The sequence below is a fragment of the Epargyreus clarus genome, unplaced genomic scaffold (genome assembly GCF_041222505.1).
Source record: "Epargyreus clarus isolate Ecla_fem2 unplaced genomic scaffold, WU_Ecla_fem_2.2 ptg000034l, whole genome shotgun sequence".
Classification (NCBI taxonomy): domain Eukaryota; kingdom Metazoa; phylum Arthropoda; class Insecta; order Lepidoptera; family Hesperiidae; genus Epargyreus; species Epargyreus clarus.
In genome coordinates, this window is record NW_027332239.1 from 3,248,866 (window position 1) to 3,264,374 (window position 15,509).

General features: G+C 35.7%; 2 protein-coding genes across 2 annotated transcripts; one reads left to right on the top strand and one right to left on the bottom strand.

Moving 5' to 3' along the window:
- Positions 1–1,821: 1,821 nt before the first annotated feature.
- On the bottom strand, positions 1,822–8,893 carry Hpr1 (THO complex 1-like protein Hpr1). Its single transcript, XM_073091237.1, has 10 exons — positions 8,686–8,893; positions 7,941–8,618; positions 6,549–6,811; positions 6,028–6,200; positions 5,359–5,485; positions 4,956–5,041; positions 3,920–4,068; positions 3,357–3,452; positions 2,840–2,920; positions 1,822–2,259 (listed from the first exon to the last, which is right to left on the bottom strand). Exons 1-10 carry the CDS (start codon positions 8,728–8,730, stop codon positions 1,945–1,947), a joined length of 2,013 nt encoding a protein of 670 aa, XP_072947338.1. The 5' UTR covers positions 8,731–8,893; the 3' UTR covers positions 1,822–1,944.
- Positions 8,894–9,712: 819 nt separating this feature from the next.
- LOC140755847 (uncharacterized) lies at positions 9,713–13,474 on the top strand. The gene is made up of 3 exons (XM_073091188.1): positions 9,713–9,924; positions 11,054–11,231; positions 11,594–13,474. The coding sequence occupies exons 1-3, from the start codon at positions 9,908–9,910 to the stop codon at positions 11,747–11,749; spliced, it is 351 nt and encodes a 116-aa protein (XP_072947289.1). The 5' UTR covers positions 9,713–9,907; the 3' UTR covers positions 11,750–13,474.
- The last annotated feature ends 2,035 nt before the right edge of the window (positions 13,475–15,509 follow it).

The window sequence follows — 15,509 nt, forward strand, 5'->3', positions numbered from 1 at the left end:
TGTTTTGGGCACACCGTGAGTCAGCCGCGATGAGGAAATGCGTGCAAGTTATAATTTCGGAGCGGCCGACATTGTTTAATGGTTTTATAAATCTAAACCGTACGCATTTCCTTCGGAAATCGCCAAGTGGATAACCATATACCATACGATTAAAGCCAAGACTATATCTTGAATACACCAAGTCTATTTTACACATTGCAATATTTTTTGTATTTCAAATAGCTTCTTTAGGTACCCTCTACAGAACAGATGACTGGTTTTGAATTGTACTATTATAAATAGGTCATATTCATTCTCATATTTGTATTCTTGAAAAACTTACAGAAAAGTTTGGATTTAAAAGTTTAAAATAGGGATCACTTCATTTACGTAGAAATACGGAGGAACCGTTAACGACATTCCTTTGTATTATGGAGCGAAAATAGGGTAATAGAATGTTAAAATTTCCATTTTCATTCTATGAGCCTATTGAATCGCTTTTATCTTGATTTACTTGACTAATAAGAGCACTCAGTACCATAGTAATAATTCCAACGCTTAGTATACCTACATAAATTCTTTGAAGTTTGCAGCAGGTTTCACGTCTCTTGTGGCATTACTGTTACACCTATTTTTACCTTACCGCTGTTTTAGTTTAAATATGTGGTTAAGCTGATTCATTTTTTTTTTCATTTAAGAGTAGCAATATATCTGGAGTCTATTTTGTGTAGAACTCTTACTAAATGAAGATGGGCACCAGCACCAAGTCTATTCCTATCTAATTACAGCAGTGTAAAGCGCTGTATTCTGGTTTGAAGGGTGTGGTATTTACTTATCCGAGGCATTCCAGCTTAGTTCTCCGGGCCGAACTCGGGTATGAAACTAATTTTATCTGGGCTTGATTAAAGGTGTCCATGGGCGGCGGTAGCCACTTACCACCAGGTGGACTGCATGCTCGTTTGCTACTTCAACATTATATAAACAAAGTAGCAAAAAGTAACTTCATGTAGTTGTAGATGTATTATCTTGTATTTTTTAGTTATTAAATGCAATACAAATATTTTAAATTTCCAATCGTTTAAAAAATATAAAGTAACTAGCTGCCCCAGCAAACGTTGTTGCCATATAAATAAAAAAAATGTTAAGGGTGAACAACCCTTATCACTTAGGGGTATGAAAAATAGATAGTAGCCGATTCTCAGACCTATGCAAAATATAAAATTTGGTGAAAATCGGTAAAGCCGTTTCGGAGGAGTACGGTAAGTAACATTGTGACACGAGAATTTTATATATAAGATAAACTCACATTTACCCTTACATTTACACAAATGGTATAGTATAAATAAAACAAAAAATACTAATCTATACTTCATTTATTATCGTACTATCTATGTCACTTATTTAACAATTATTTTCCACTAGTTCATGTTCACGTAGCGACACAATCTTTCTTACAATATCTATATCATAATTACGTGAGTACAGCTTACTTGCAAACTTTATTATATCCCACTATTGGGTATCTTCGACTTCGGTTTTCCCCACAACGTGGCAAAGATTGGAGCGTTCTTTGCTACAATGCGTATTAGTGGAGAGTGGCCAATATGGTCAGCCATTTTCAAAGCACTTATAAGACGGCCAACAATCTTTACCAGCTTCTATCCATTGATAGCAACCGGAACCGACGGCCTTAAGTGCATTCAGTAGCACGAATGTGCACATGTGATTTTGATATTAACGACCACCCATCCAACTTCCGACCGTGGCCGATGTTGCTTAACTTTGTAGATCGGTTGAGTTCTATAAAAACCGCGATGCTATACACGGTTCAATACGAACTTTATCATAAATGCCACAGCACCATACTGTAGTCTATGTTCGTGACAAAAAATCCTCGCTAACTTAAAGTATACTTCAAACAAAGTTGTAGCTTCTCCGCAGTCTGACTACACGTTTGAGCGAGTGTCATTTTGCGTTTCTGAGTGCTTCCACCGCCGAATCCAGTTGCAGCCCCTCCATGATGTAGAGCAGATTCTCCACTGACGCATCTTCGTCGTCATCGAACCAGAGTTGGAGCATGTTCTTCGCCCTGGCCGGTTCCGTTGCGTTCTCCGTCTCGAAGAATTCTATTTCGTCGGGTTTGTAGCCGAGTTTCGTTGCTAAGCGTTTCCAATCGGCGAGCTTCTCTGCCACAGCGTCCAGTTGGGTCGCAGTGATCATTGTCACGCTAGACCTCGCGTTCTTGTCGTCATCATCGCCCACGTTCGTCGTGTCTGGCACCTGGGAACACATACTCGATGGTCACACCTTTGATAAGTAAAGATACTTCGCCGCTTTGAAATTGAAGGAGGCCACAAAAGGCTGATTTGTCAGTTACTTTTTTTATTCTTGACAAATAAAAAACATTTTTAGAGAAAATTTACGAATAAATAACTAATACTGCGTAATTTATATAATAAATAAATATTTCAAATATTTTAGGGACACTTTAGCACAGAGATGTGGCAAAACTTTTTTACGCAACTATTTCAATTCTCAAAACTTGATACATTTTCTTCTTAGGAGTGAGTAATCTTTACTAATCTATATCACGTCACGCACATATTCTATACTTTATACTTTACAAATCTACAAGAAAAACTGTGTGTACATTACAAGTTCAAATATGATACAGTTATTAGTATAAATAAATGATATTAGTCAATCAAGTGGTCAGTAGATGGCGTTGTCTCTCTGTCAATATAATTATTTCATTTTATTCAACTATTTTTGTGGTTCTTAGTGTATATCTTAAGCAGTAAAAAGTTCCTTGAAAAATGTTTTATGATTTTTATGTCACTGGTATACTTGGTATACACACCTGTTCAATATCATTGGCATCACCCTCTTTCATAAGATCGGCTTCCATTTGTTCTTCTGAGATTTCTTCTTCAGCTGACTCCTGAAATTATTGACCAAATAATTTGGAATTATTTAAGTTGAATAAATACATAATAAAATCTTCAAAGGTATTTGGGAATAATCCAATAAATAGGCAGCAATATTTTTTATATCACGGCGTGCGTAAATGGACGTTTTACGCACGCTTCGCGTGCGCAAAACCCCATTTCCGACCCCGTAATATAAAATTTTATACAACACGCGGACGAAAAATGTTTTTCCGACTCGTGTGATTGCAGTCCTCGCCTGCGGCTCGGCCTGCAAACTCACACTTGTCAGAAAAAAATTTTTCGTCCTCGTATCGTAATGTACTATTTGTGACGACATTTATCTACGACGCCCACTACGACACATAGTTAGGTAGAGTAAGTACATAAAACAATGTTTAACCGATATTCCTATTCCATCATGCTCTGGTAACATAAAATCAAATTTACCTGTTTGATAGGCTTGTCGTTGGAGTTGCCCGAGGAATCTCCGTTGGTATTATTGGCCACCGCATTCGCAGCCACTTCGCGCGATATGCGTTTCACCTGATAACAGAAAGTGTAACAAGCTGATAATTATTTTAAATGTGCATTTGAATTTAGTGCTTATAAACAACCTCAATAAAATGAATCAGTTATTAAAAAGAAACACATGTGTAATATATGTATGGTGTCTTCATTTTTCTTGCAAAAAGCTGTTAGAGAGTTTGGTTTTGACAAAATCGAGCTATATAAAAGTTTAGCTGTACAGGCTGACCGAAGTGTAGAAACATACTAATATAGAAAAAAAAAGAAGAAGGGTGGCAAGCCTGAGGCTCAGCCGGGACAAGAAGAGTATGGGCTGGAAGGGAGGGCTAGCTTCGGTCGCCATTGTCGGTCCCCTAGACTGTCCACCTTCGCTATAGGGAGAGAAGGTTGCGGACGCAGCTACTGCCGGAGTCCCGACCATCCACCTCCGGTCACATGGAGTCAACGTAGAGGATCTCGTCTCGTTCTAGACGCAACGCGCTCACCATGTCGTCGAGGTAGTCGGGCAGGCGGCCGATGGGGTTGTTGGTGTGCACGAAGAACTGCGGCGAGCGCCGCACCAGCAGCCGCAGCGCGCGCCAGCCCCAGCCGCCCGAGCGCGTGCGCAGCGCCGCGCCGCACAGCATGTACGACTCTGCAAACACATATAAATTACGTTCGCTGCGGCCGGAGGTTCCAAAAAAAAAAAACAAGTTGATTTAAATTTAATTTAACTTTAATACTAAACTGAGTCAGCGACCCTAACTCGAAGTTTGACATTAGAATGGCGCGGGGGGCCTCCGTAGGTCTAAGGAAACAGGGTGATTGACGTCAATGCTGCATCTGCACCTAGTTCTCCTGGCCCGACTAGCATACACGTGTAACGAGTCAGCGATTCCCTTAGGGTTCCACTATGTAATTTATACTCATAAACGACAAACAAGAACAACAATGTATATAATATTACGAGCCAGAATAGAAGAAGCGTTTTACCAAAATATATTAATTAGCAATTAGAACATACACAGAGAATTTTTAATACGATTCCACAAAAATATAAATATTTAGTCAAATAAATAACAGATTGTCCCTGTAGTTGTGAGACAAGGATAGAGCTACGGTATCCCCAGTCGTAAGAGGCGATTAAAAGCGGGCTTACAGGGTTGCGGGCAGAAAGAGTAAGAGAATCGACCAACCGCCGATCCCACGAAAATATCAATCGATCGACGTGTGGCTATACCGTCGTAAACACTAATATAGTCCTATTTAATCTGGTCCTATATAATCACCTCCACAGCATTAAATACCATTTATTTACCTCAACAAAATCAACAAAAAAAGATATATTGCTATTTCAGATTTTTCAGTCCGATTTATCTCTGCCGTTTCCGCCGCATTATTAAGCAACATAATTATACCGAACTATCTCTATCCTATAACTATTAAATTATCTCAGCTATTACTGCTGATGACTATAAATTTTATGTAAATAGAGAAGTTATTTTTTTTTAAATATTAATGGTATAACTATTAAATACATACCTAAGGATGGCATGAAATCTCGTTCCTTGGTGCGACACGCGGCTAGATTATCTGGACATAGGTTCCACAACTTAGTTAACTCATTACTGGAAATAAAAAGAACATAATTTCTGATTATTAAACCGAAATCTCAAATTGTTTTAATTAAATTACGCAGATAATTGTACTGAACTATTCCTACATTATAAAAGAACACAGTAGCTGAATTACATGGTTATATTACATTTTTAAAGTTTGCAATTATTACTAATGTTCAATGTGTAATAACTAACAATATTACTCTTTACTGACATTTTACTTTATAAATACCAGTGTAAGACATTAAATATCTAACAAAAGACTGAGCTAAATATAACCCATCAATATACATATTGTATTATTATGCTGTAGAAATATAACATACTTTCCCATGAAGAATTTGTTCTGTTCTTCATATTCCTGTATGATGTCGCCAACTGGTCGTCGCCTCTTCCTAGTCTTCCTAACTTCGTCTGTGTCCACCTGCACTGGTGGTTTTGGCCTCTGAAATTCTATATCAATAATTGTTGATTACAAAATAGTTCACACTACAATACGAAACATTGTAACTTTTCATATCATATGGTATAGTCCTTTGTATGATTTTTCAAATTATTGTATAAAATACAAACAAAAGGGAACAACAGCATCAACAACAGAAATGAACAAAAAGCCCATGTTATATAAAAATTTTGTATGGATTCCAAATTTATTTACTAAGTGAATGTCCATATACATAGTAAAAGTTAAAAAGCAAAATTGACATGTAATTTAGTTGAGCTAGTATAGTCCTTGCCAAATAGCTAGTCCACTCTGAATTGTTGTTGGTTGTTGCGAGCAGGTGTAGTCATACAAATTGCTATGGTGTCGCGATTCATTTCTATATTCAGAGCGGATTAACAGTTTTACACGGACTATACTAACTTTATATTACTTTGTAGTGTTACAATAAGCTTGAGTAAGTACTCACTTTCTTCAAATGAAGAAAGTGGTAAGATTAGGTGGCACTGCTGTCATGTTTATTATAATATGCACTTTATTAAGCCATCCCTACCTGGACACCCATCATTCTTCCAGTTGTTCCAGTGCTCCTCCCGTTTCAATATGCACTTTACACACTCTGCAAAGCCACGTCCATTGGGCGGCGTCTCCCCGAGCAGCCGGTAAATAAGTGCTGTGGTTTCTTTCACCCACTCTTGTTGATCAGATTTTAGTTCTTGGGATTCCCTGTAAGAGACACATATAAATATTATAGTTATTGTAAAACAATTATTGTAAAACATATTTAAATATTTCAATGCTGGAACATCTCATAATGTGGACTTAGGACATAATACATTTTCACTAAAGTTTTTTCTGACTCCTAAATCAATGAAAAATCTGTGAGGCATGACTGGGAATTCAACAATTTGATATCCCACATATATCAGTTACATATACTTATTGTGGTTATTTTAATACCAGCTCGAAAACTTCTAACTTGTAAGTGAATCTACTTGGAATGACCAATTTCAAGTTTATATAAAATGCCTATAACTTTACAATTATATTGAAGTAAAAAGAATCTCAACTCACGTTTTAAACTTGACTGTAGACGTTAAGTACTGGAAGAGTATCAGAAACTGTATGAGCACACATCTCCTGAAGTTCGAATCTGATAACTGCAATTCCAGAAGCTTCTGATTAGTGAGAAATTTGGCAAAGTAGTGCTGCTCCTTGCTCGACTCTTGCATTTCAACATCAGAGTTGACCGGCTTCAATCTGTTCAGCTTAGACTTCTGTAACTCGACAGCTTCTAGCTTATAAGACGAGAATGCTGACAGGACACTGCCCGAATGCTGCAAAAGAATATTTTATTATAATTTAAACAATATGTACATTGAATAAAGAGGAATTTCTCTTTAATAATGCCTGGATTATGTCAGATTAGCTTGGTAGCATAACATCTAATATATAAAATTCTCGTGTCACAGTTTTTCGTTGCCATACTCCTCCGAAAGGGCTTGACCGATTTTGATGAAATTTTTTGTGCTTATCCGGTATCTATGAGAATCGGCCAACATCTATTTTTCATCCCCCTAAGTAATAAGGGTTGTTCACCCTTAACATTTTTTTATTTATATGGCAACACAACGTTTGCCGGGTCAGCTAGTAATATCTATTTGTTGCTAACACTGTATAACTGATAGACATTAAACTAAACCAGATTACGGACAGTGTTAGGTAAGTATTCCATATGTGCCTTGATTATTTTGATATACAAGGTGAAGAAAACGTCTGCTTTCAAATAATTTGAAACATTAGGCCAAAAAAATGTTAAATTAATATGCGAAATGCTTAAATTAATGAATGGTATGTAGTATGAAAAAATATGTAATTTCTTAAAATTCAAGCTTTTCCTTTAGTTTGTCATTTATCATTACTTCCCAGAATTAAATCTTTATAAACTACACTATCAGATAGTGGAATAATAATGTGTGGAGTAATGTCAACTTCTTACCAAAGAATTGTAAAGGAGAATTATTGCTTGGGCTTGTTTAAATTCCTTGGTGTTGCGTAAAACAAACCCGAGTGTTTTAAAAGCTTTACATGTTATTGTGTCTATTTCCTTATCGAATCGTAGTTATATTGTTTTAAATTGACTCGTAAGATTTTTTTATGCGACACTATCAGATAGTGGAATAATGTAGAGGTTGTATTTTTTTTTTTCAAAATGAACTCGTTCGATTCCCGGCCAGGGAAAAAGATATTTCAAAAAAGTAATGGTCTCATTTAGTTTTTATCAAAATCTGCCTCGTAACTCCTTTCAGCATTTTTTGCAAATCCTTATACGATTTGGCCCTGAAGCCCTATTTGAAAAATTGACCCTGTATACTGCGCAGATTTTTTTTAAGAGTATATACATTAGTTTGTTATTAAACCAAAACTTAATTTTATTTAGTACAACAATTATTACAGAATGCTTACCGCTACAAATGTTTTCCACTGTATTTTGTTATAGCATGAGGTTGGGTTTCGGAAGAAGTCTTGCAAGCTCCAAAACCGGCAGTAGAGGTTATAGTCAATGGTAAGCTTACTTTTCTGGTCATCTATCACCATTTCTTCATCCAAAGCATCTTTAAGTGTACTTGAATTGTCACCTCCAAATTCTGTCACATTTTCTAAATTGAATTCTGACACAATATTCAGTCCGGAACGTTCAGAAAATGGAAAGAACTTTGCTAAAAACAAGAGAATTCTACCGCAGAAAACTGTATTTTGCGAACGGGAAAGTCTGCGCAATAGATCGTTGCACATTCTCAGTAAGTTGTTCTTACAAGCAATGAAGAAAAGGTCTTCCCGCCAAATGTTGACGCCGTTCTCAACATACGTAAACATTTTCTCGCATTTGTTTAGCGTTAACGCGTCGAATATGTCTCCCAGTAACACCACAGGCATGGTAGGAGTCACCATCTGCCGTCTACACGATTCTATGCAGAAACAGATGAAATTTTCCAAGGTACTCGCTTCTTCTACCAAGAGTTCCAGCAGTTTGTCCCTGAAGGCCTGATCCATTGCAGCTTTTCGGTCGGTTTCATTCGTATTCTTGGAAAAGGAATCGAGCAAATCGATGTTGTTTGTCGCGAATGCTTTGGAGAGCACATCCTAAAAAAAAGTTAGCGTTATTTATTTCATAAATATGAACGAAGACGTTCCGTAAACAGATATTTACCTTATACTTTGCCCGTAACTCCTCGAATCCCATTTTATCAGTCATTTTTGAAATGACTGTTCAATTTATTCTGTTGTATAAATGTACCAGCATGCAGATATGTATACTTAAGACATAAAAGTAGAAAATAAGTTAAAGTTCAGCTCGAGAAACCACATGAAATCGGACAACGGCACAACGCCATCATTTCATTTCTGTCATTCTGTCAATTTCTTTCCATTGTCAATTTGTCATTTCATTTTTATTTGCCATATAAATTTGATTACCAGATTTAAAAATCAAGGTTAAAGGGTTTAAAGGTTAAAAATAAAATATTTACATTTTATCATTAATCGATTTTAAATCGAACTATAGAAAATGTGAGAAATACGAATTGTACAATATATGTTATACATATTACAGCTAATTATAAAGTAACCGAATAGCACTTTAAATATAAGTAATACATTTCTAGAATATAAAACACAAATCCAGAAAATAAATATAATAATGAGTAATATTTTTCAGTATTTTTAAACTTAAAATTATTAGCAGGTATAGTAGGAAAGAAGAAGGTAAGTAGCAAAGAGTATAATAACGTAAGTAGCAATTTAGCACTTTTGCTAAAACGCTACTTACTTTATTATACTCTTTTAGATATAATGTGATCCAGGATCATATTAAATTCATAATTTTTCAGTCAAGTAGTCGATCTATCGAATTGAAAGCCCAAGACAAATTTAGCATCATTATTTTTAATTGAATCATTTATATAATATAAAATGTGTAATAAATCTTTTAGAAAGATATAATAATTAAAAATGCTTGGCTGTATGCAATTATTATACATGCATAGATGCTTTGCAATACCCACCCTGAAAAGAATGTAAAAATTGATCGTCAACATTCGCTGCTGCCATTGGTTAATGTATCAAGCGTCGTAGTCATGATTGGTCAACATTTTTCAGTATTTATATCTAACCTATAGCAATACAGTGCAAAAGGCAGCTGTTACTTTTGTTGACATCATGACAGATGCTTGAACTGAAGTATTATTATTTTATGTGATGTTGTCTTGTTTTGTGTGGCGTCCCGTCTATTTATTGAATTCTAGTTTTTTAGGATAATTTTAGAATACTTTGTTTTGTATAATTAAGTAGTGACTTAGATATTTAGCTGTTAACGTTAGTAGTCATTGTAAGTAAAAAGTTTAGCAGTGTCTAGCGTTATTCTAATCTAAAACATGGATAGAAATATGAGGTGAGTTGGGATGTTCTATTGTCCTTTCGCTTATGTTAACTTTCACGTTTGCCACGCATCGTGTATTGTAAACAAACATATTGGATTTTCGCGTGGGTTTATAAATATTTGCGTATTATTCTGACTTGAGTATGTTTTGGGAGATAACCCAGTTTTGTTTACGGCCGACACGCGATAATGATATCGGGATAGGTATAATATTCCGTTATTTTACATAACAATGGCCTAAGATGATTATATTCTATATGAGTGGGATGTTTTGAGTTAATTTTGATAACTATTTTAACATTTATTATTATTTTATCATTCCGCATTATCTTCGTTATTGATCTACTGCATCAAAGTCAACAACGGCATATTGAGCGCAAATAATTCGTTTTTCTTTGTTTCTGTCGTACTATACGCAGTGACCCATAGAATATATGTCTTTTCACAGTAATTTCAGTACATAAAACCTTGAAAGTAAGCGTATAATTTTTCGTTTCATCGATGAAAAATAGGCGCCAAAACAATACGTACTCTTGACCTACTTTCTTGGGCCTAGGTCGGAGTTTACGGAATAGATACTATTGTTTTCGATTATCTAGTGCATTAATAGTAATACAATTAATATTTTTATTGTTTACATTTCACATACTGGTTTTATGGTGGACGATTAGCATTGGTTGATCATTGCTTATTATTAATAATTCATGTATTCAAAGTTTTGCCTACAAAATTAAAATTATACAATATCTGCTATCTGCACACCAGACATTGTCAAATTTAGATCTTTGGTTGGGTTCAATCAAAAATTGGGTAGATTGATTAACAATAATACATTTAAGTAGCCCATATTATCATGCAGCTTAGTCGAATATTAGGATATTAATACTCTATATATGTTTTTTTTTGTGGGCTACCTGGTGGAAAACAGTCATGTCACTTATGGACATTTGTAACACCAGAGGAGTCTCCAATTCATCGCGTGGCTTTGAAGGAGAGCTCTGTTCGCACCCTTCTTGAAGAGACCCATGCCATATATAATGAAACTCGATTTGCTTTCTGTTGCATGTACAGATCAACTGAGCGACACACTATATTATCAAATAATGATGCAAATGTTCATTTATCATAATAAAAATTCCAGATACATCAACAGTGGCACCCGCTCCCTCCCGCACATGGGCAAGCGCCACAACGGCAACAGCCACAATGGCGCACGGCTGAGCCCACCAGCCCAAACTCCGCCCACCATGCATATCAACAACAATAATATCAACCAGCATGATGATCTCATCAATTACATCTATGACTCCTGGAATAAGGTGATTGCTTGCATATTGCATTTTGGAAGTTGATTGAAAAGTAGGAAGGCACTCATCAGTTCACTCATACATAAGGAGCTGCCCTTGTCCTCAAGAGTGGCAACAAATGTATCATTGCTTTTTAAAAACCTTGCTATATGTGTATTAGTAGACTTCAAATACCTTTGATGACTTTTCTTTAAAGTACTCTGGCGTGCAGGTTTTGTCTTGACATTGTCTATCACTAATATAGCATTGGATTAGTACCTGGTCCCTCCTGATTGCGAGGTTGACTTTCGACAAGACGATAAGGCTTTCACGGCGTGAGCTAATAATGCGATACTTAAATAATAATAATCAATTTTATATCTTGTCATATGCAGGTAACTCGTGAACTGGAGCGTGGCAGCGAGGACGCGAAGTACTACCAAGAGGTGCTGGCTCCACGCCAGCTGGCCAACTTCAGGCCGTTCAACCTCGAGGAGTGGTGGGGTCGACGACTCCTGCAGAGCATAAACCGCAACAAACACCGCTCTTAGTTCTTAGATTTACCCTTCGTGATTTTATCTCATTGTACTATACTGTGAGTGAGCAGGACATCTATATTATTTTATGTGTTACAAGTGGAAATTTAGTGGTACATTACATATATGACGAGTTTGTATTACGATGGGATTGCACAAATTGGTGACTGTGACAGCGGAAAGGAAATTGTTATTATTGCAATTGAACCAGGTCTTAGTGTACATGTATGTAATGTCAAGAAATTATGTCTCCGTTCAGAGCCGTATTGCTATGTTGAATGTTAGAGAAGGGCTGTCAGGATCGTAGCAATTGGATATCTGTTTTATCTACTCAATGTTAAACACAACATTATGTATTTACATAGACGAAGTATCCAAATGGATTGTTAATATTGCAGTTTAGTCATATAGATATTATATAAGACATAACTTAGAGATAGGTCTTTTGGACCATGATACACTTATTTAAAAAACTAACTTGTATTTGATTAATAAGTCTTCTAATCTATAATTGAACAAAACATTTTACATAGCTGGTTGTTTATGACTGTTGTCTCTTTAAACGCTTTTACGACCAATTAGCGTCCAGTATGATCCCCATGTATATTATGGCTTAATCCCATATTTATATGAACAATTATTTCTATTAAGAATGTATTTGGTTACTTCGTGTATGTTTATTATTAATGCAATAAAATTATAAAAATCTAATTCTCAGGTGTGCTATTTTGTCGTAGTGTTAAGCCTTTTAAAGGAATAAAAAATCATGATTTGATACAGAATTGTCTTTTAAATTGTAATTTTAATTGTTAATGTTAGTGTGAGTTGTAATGTGAATATGCTACAATGAGATATCATCAATTATCTACAAATTTTATGGTACTCTATTATTCTCCTGAAGTTCTAGGGTTTCCCTACAATATGTGAACTTTTTTGTACTTATATTTAACAATTATACAGGAATATATATAGTTAAAAAAAGTATGTTATGTGCAATTCAATTTTAGTGTGTGTGCTGCGAAAATGCAAAATTCACAATTTGCTATTTCTTTCGTTTTATTTGCAATTATTTTTATTTTTCATGAACATCACATATGAATAAGTTGCATTTATAATTATGTAACAATTTTGAAATGTATGTGTATATATGTTTGTCATTATGTATAATTGAATGTATGACGGATGATTGATGCAACATCAACATTGACAACATATTAAAACATATGCAAGAAAATATCATGATGTGAAACAAAATTTTGAATAGATTGAAAAAATCACAAATATTTAATGTTATTATTATAACAAAACTTGTGTGAATCAGACTCATAACTTTAATAAATACAAAAAGATTGTTTTTTTTTATTCTATTCAAAGTTTGTAATGTAATACAATGTTATAGAATGCAATGTTATTATAATAATTAATCATTTTTCCAATTTTATAGATGTTAAACTGGGAATGTATTTATTATCGTACAAATTATTGTTCATATACAATAGGGGAGCTGCATTTTGAAATTATTGTAAGAAAGGAGATTACTAATTAGGTATTGTTAAGTAAGTTAGCGTGAATATCTATTAATTTTTAAGATAAGGATGTAATGTTTAATCAGTAATTAATTAGACGCCGCTAGTAGGTACTTTGTTTTTATAGAAGGATGCTTTTAGATTTTGAAATGTAATGACTTAGGTTTGCTACAGACAAGTGAACGGTAAATATTTTAAATAATCATAAATATAATTTACGTCAAAGTCTAGAACAATCAAACTTATTATGTTTGATTGATTAAACTTTTTTGTGTACCTACTGCAAAATGCTGAAGAATAAGATAGATAGTTCATTGACATATTGTGTTGTTGTAAATATTTGTTTCTAGTATAATTTGTTATGTATGTAATCAGGTACATAATACGTTATTTCAGTGATGTACTTAAAACACCTGATGATTGCAACTTTTTAACGGATCTCTAGTTGATATACCATATGTAACTGACCAAATACCGTTAGGTGTTGTGAGTTTTGGTCAGAAACGCCATCTATTGACTACATTTATTTATGTTATTATGTTTATGGTATTTTAATACCGTTACAATCTCAAAGAAACTATCTAAGTGAGATGACATAAACTTTAGCATTTTTTAATACTAAGAGATAATAGCTGTATTATAATAAACGTTCTGAAGTCTGTAGCGAGCCTCAAATCGCATTGTTCGCAATATATTCGACTTACATTCCAGACACTTATACCCTGTACTTAGCAATTGAAATGTTGTAATGTTAAATGTTCGAGTGATGTATGAGTAGCACGGACAAATCACAGATTCAAATAAAACATTTTTACTAGATATTATTGTGTAATTATTTACCTTGTTCTTCTATTACGTCCTTTAGTTAGGTTTGGTTAGCAAGTGGTTCTAATTTAGTACTTAGGCGACTTTTCTACGGTAAATTTGAGGTAGAACTTCTGTTTTAATATTGGAGATTTTCAATGACGGCTTATGCATAGCTTAGTGGTCGAAAAATCTTCTTCTCAATTGAGGGCTCTGAGTTTCAAATCCGTATCCAAATTGTGCGTATTAGAAATTACTTATCGCGATTTGTCATAACATTGCTGAAAATCGTGAGGAAACCAACAAACCTGAAATTTTCTTTTAATGATTCGTTAAGGTGTCTGAAGTCTACCTATTACGGACGACAACGGCCTAAGAATTTAAATGTAAATGTTGATTAATGTAACTTGTGTATGTAATTAAGACTATGTAAATAAGACATTTTATTGCAATAGATATAAGTCCTACGTAATAAGAATAGATATGTAAGAGTAGGATAGCAATAGAGTGTAAGCATAGAATTGTAAGAGTAAGACAGGCTATGTTAGAAAGGGACGGCAATAGGACGCGGTTGCTGACTGAGCCTGCGCCTGTTGCGGTACCCAAAATAAGTACTTAAGCTCGCCTTTTTGTATGGAAAAGTGTGTACGCCTCGGAATAAAAACAAGAAGAAAAGAACTGAAGATTCAAGTTGGAGTTTTATTTGAAAACCCATAATCTACATTGGTCCTTCGAGAAGCCGGATTTAAAGAAGACTCAAGATGAATACGCCGATCGCAATGAACACAAGGGGTCGTGTTCGCTCCGAATCGGGGTACAGCGAGTCAGAAGCAGCCCCGGGCGCTAAGGGTGCGCCAGGGCCATCGCTACACCGAATTTATGAAGATTCTCCGCAGTCGCCGTCGACGGTCGCAGGAAATTCCCAAGAAAAAAGGATGGAGCACTCTCCGCCAGAAGGGGCGAGAGAGACAGCACCAGCGACGTCAACGCGGACGTCCGTCATGGGGCCACCTGCACGACCAGCTAGCACGCCACCAAGGCGTGAAACTTCATCGCCGGTGCGGAGACCTACATCGCCGGTGCGGAGACCTACGTCGCCGGCACACACCGCTCGCAGTAACACTTCAAAGCGAAGCATCGACGCACGTATGAAGATGGCACAATACGAAGCGGAGAAAGAACTCGCGGCTATAGAAGAGAAGCGGCTACTTATGAAAGAAAAGCTAATCAAATCGAGATTAGCCGCCGAAATGACTGCAATCGAAGCCGAATCTGAATATGCGGCGAGCTCATGCAACGAAAGGGTACAAGACTGGGTGGATAGAAGCATGGAACAACCAACGGCGACGAAATACAGGGAAGAACCGGAAGAGGTTCGCCCTCCCGTTAGTAAGCAACGGGGGGAGAACGCGAAATTCCAAGGCATTCAACGGCTAGCCGACACC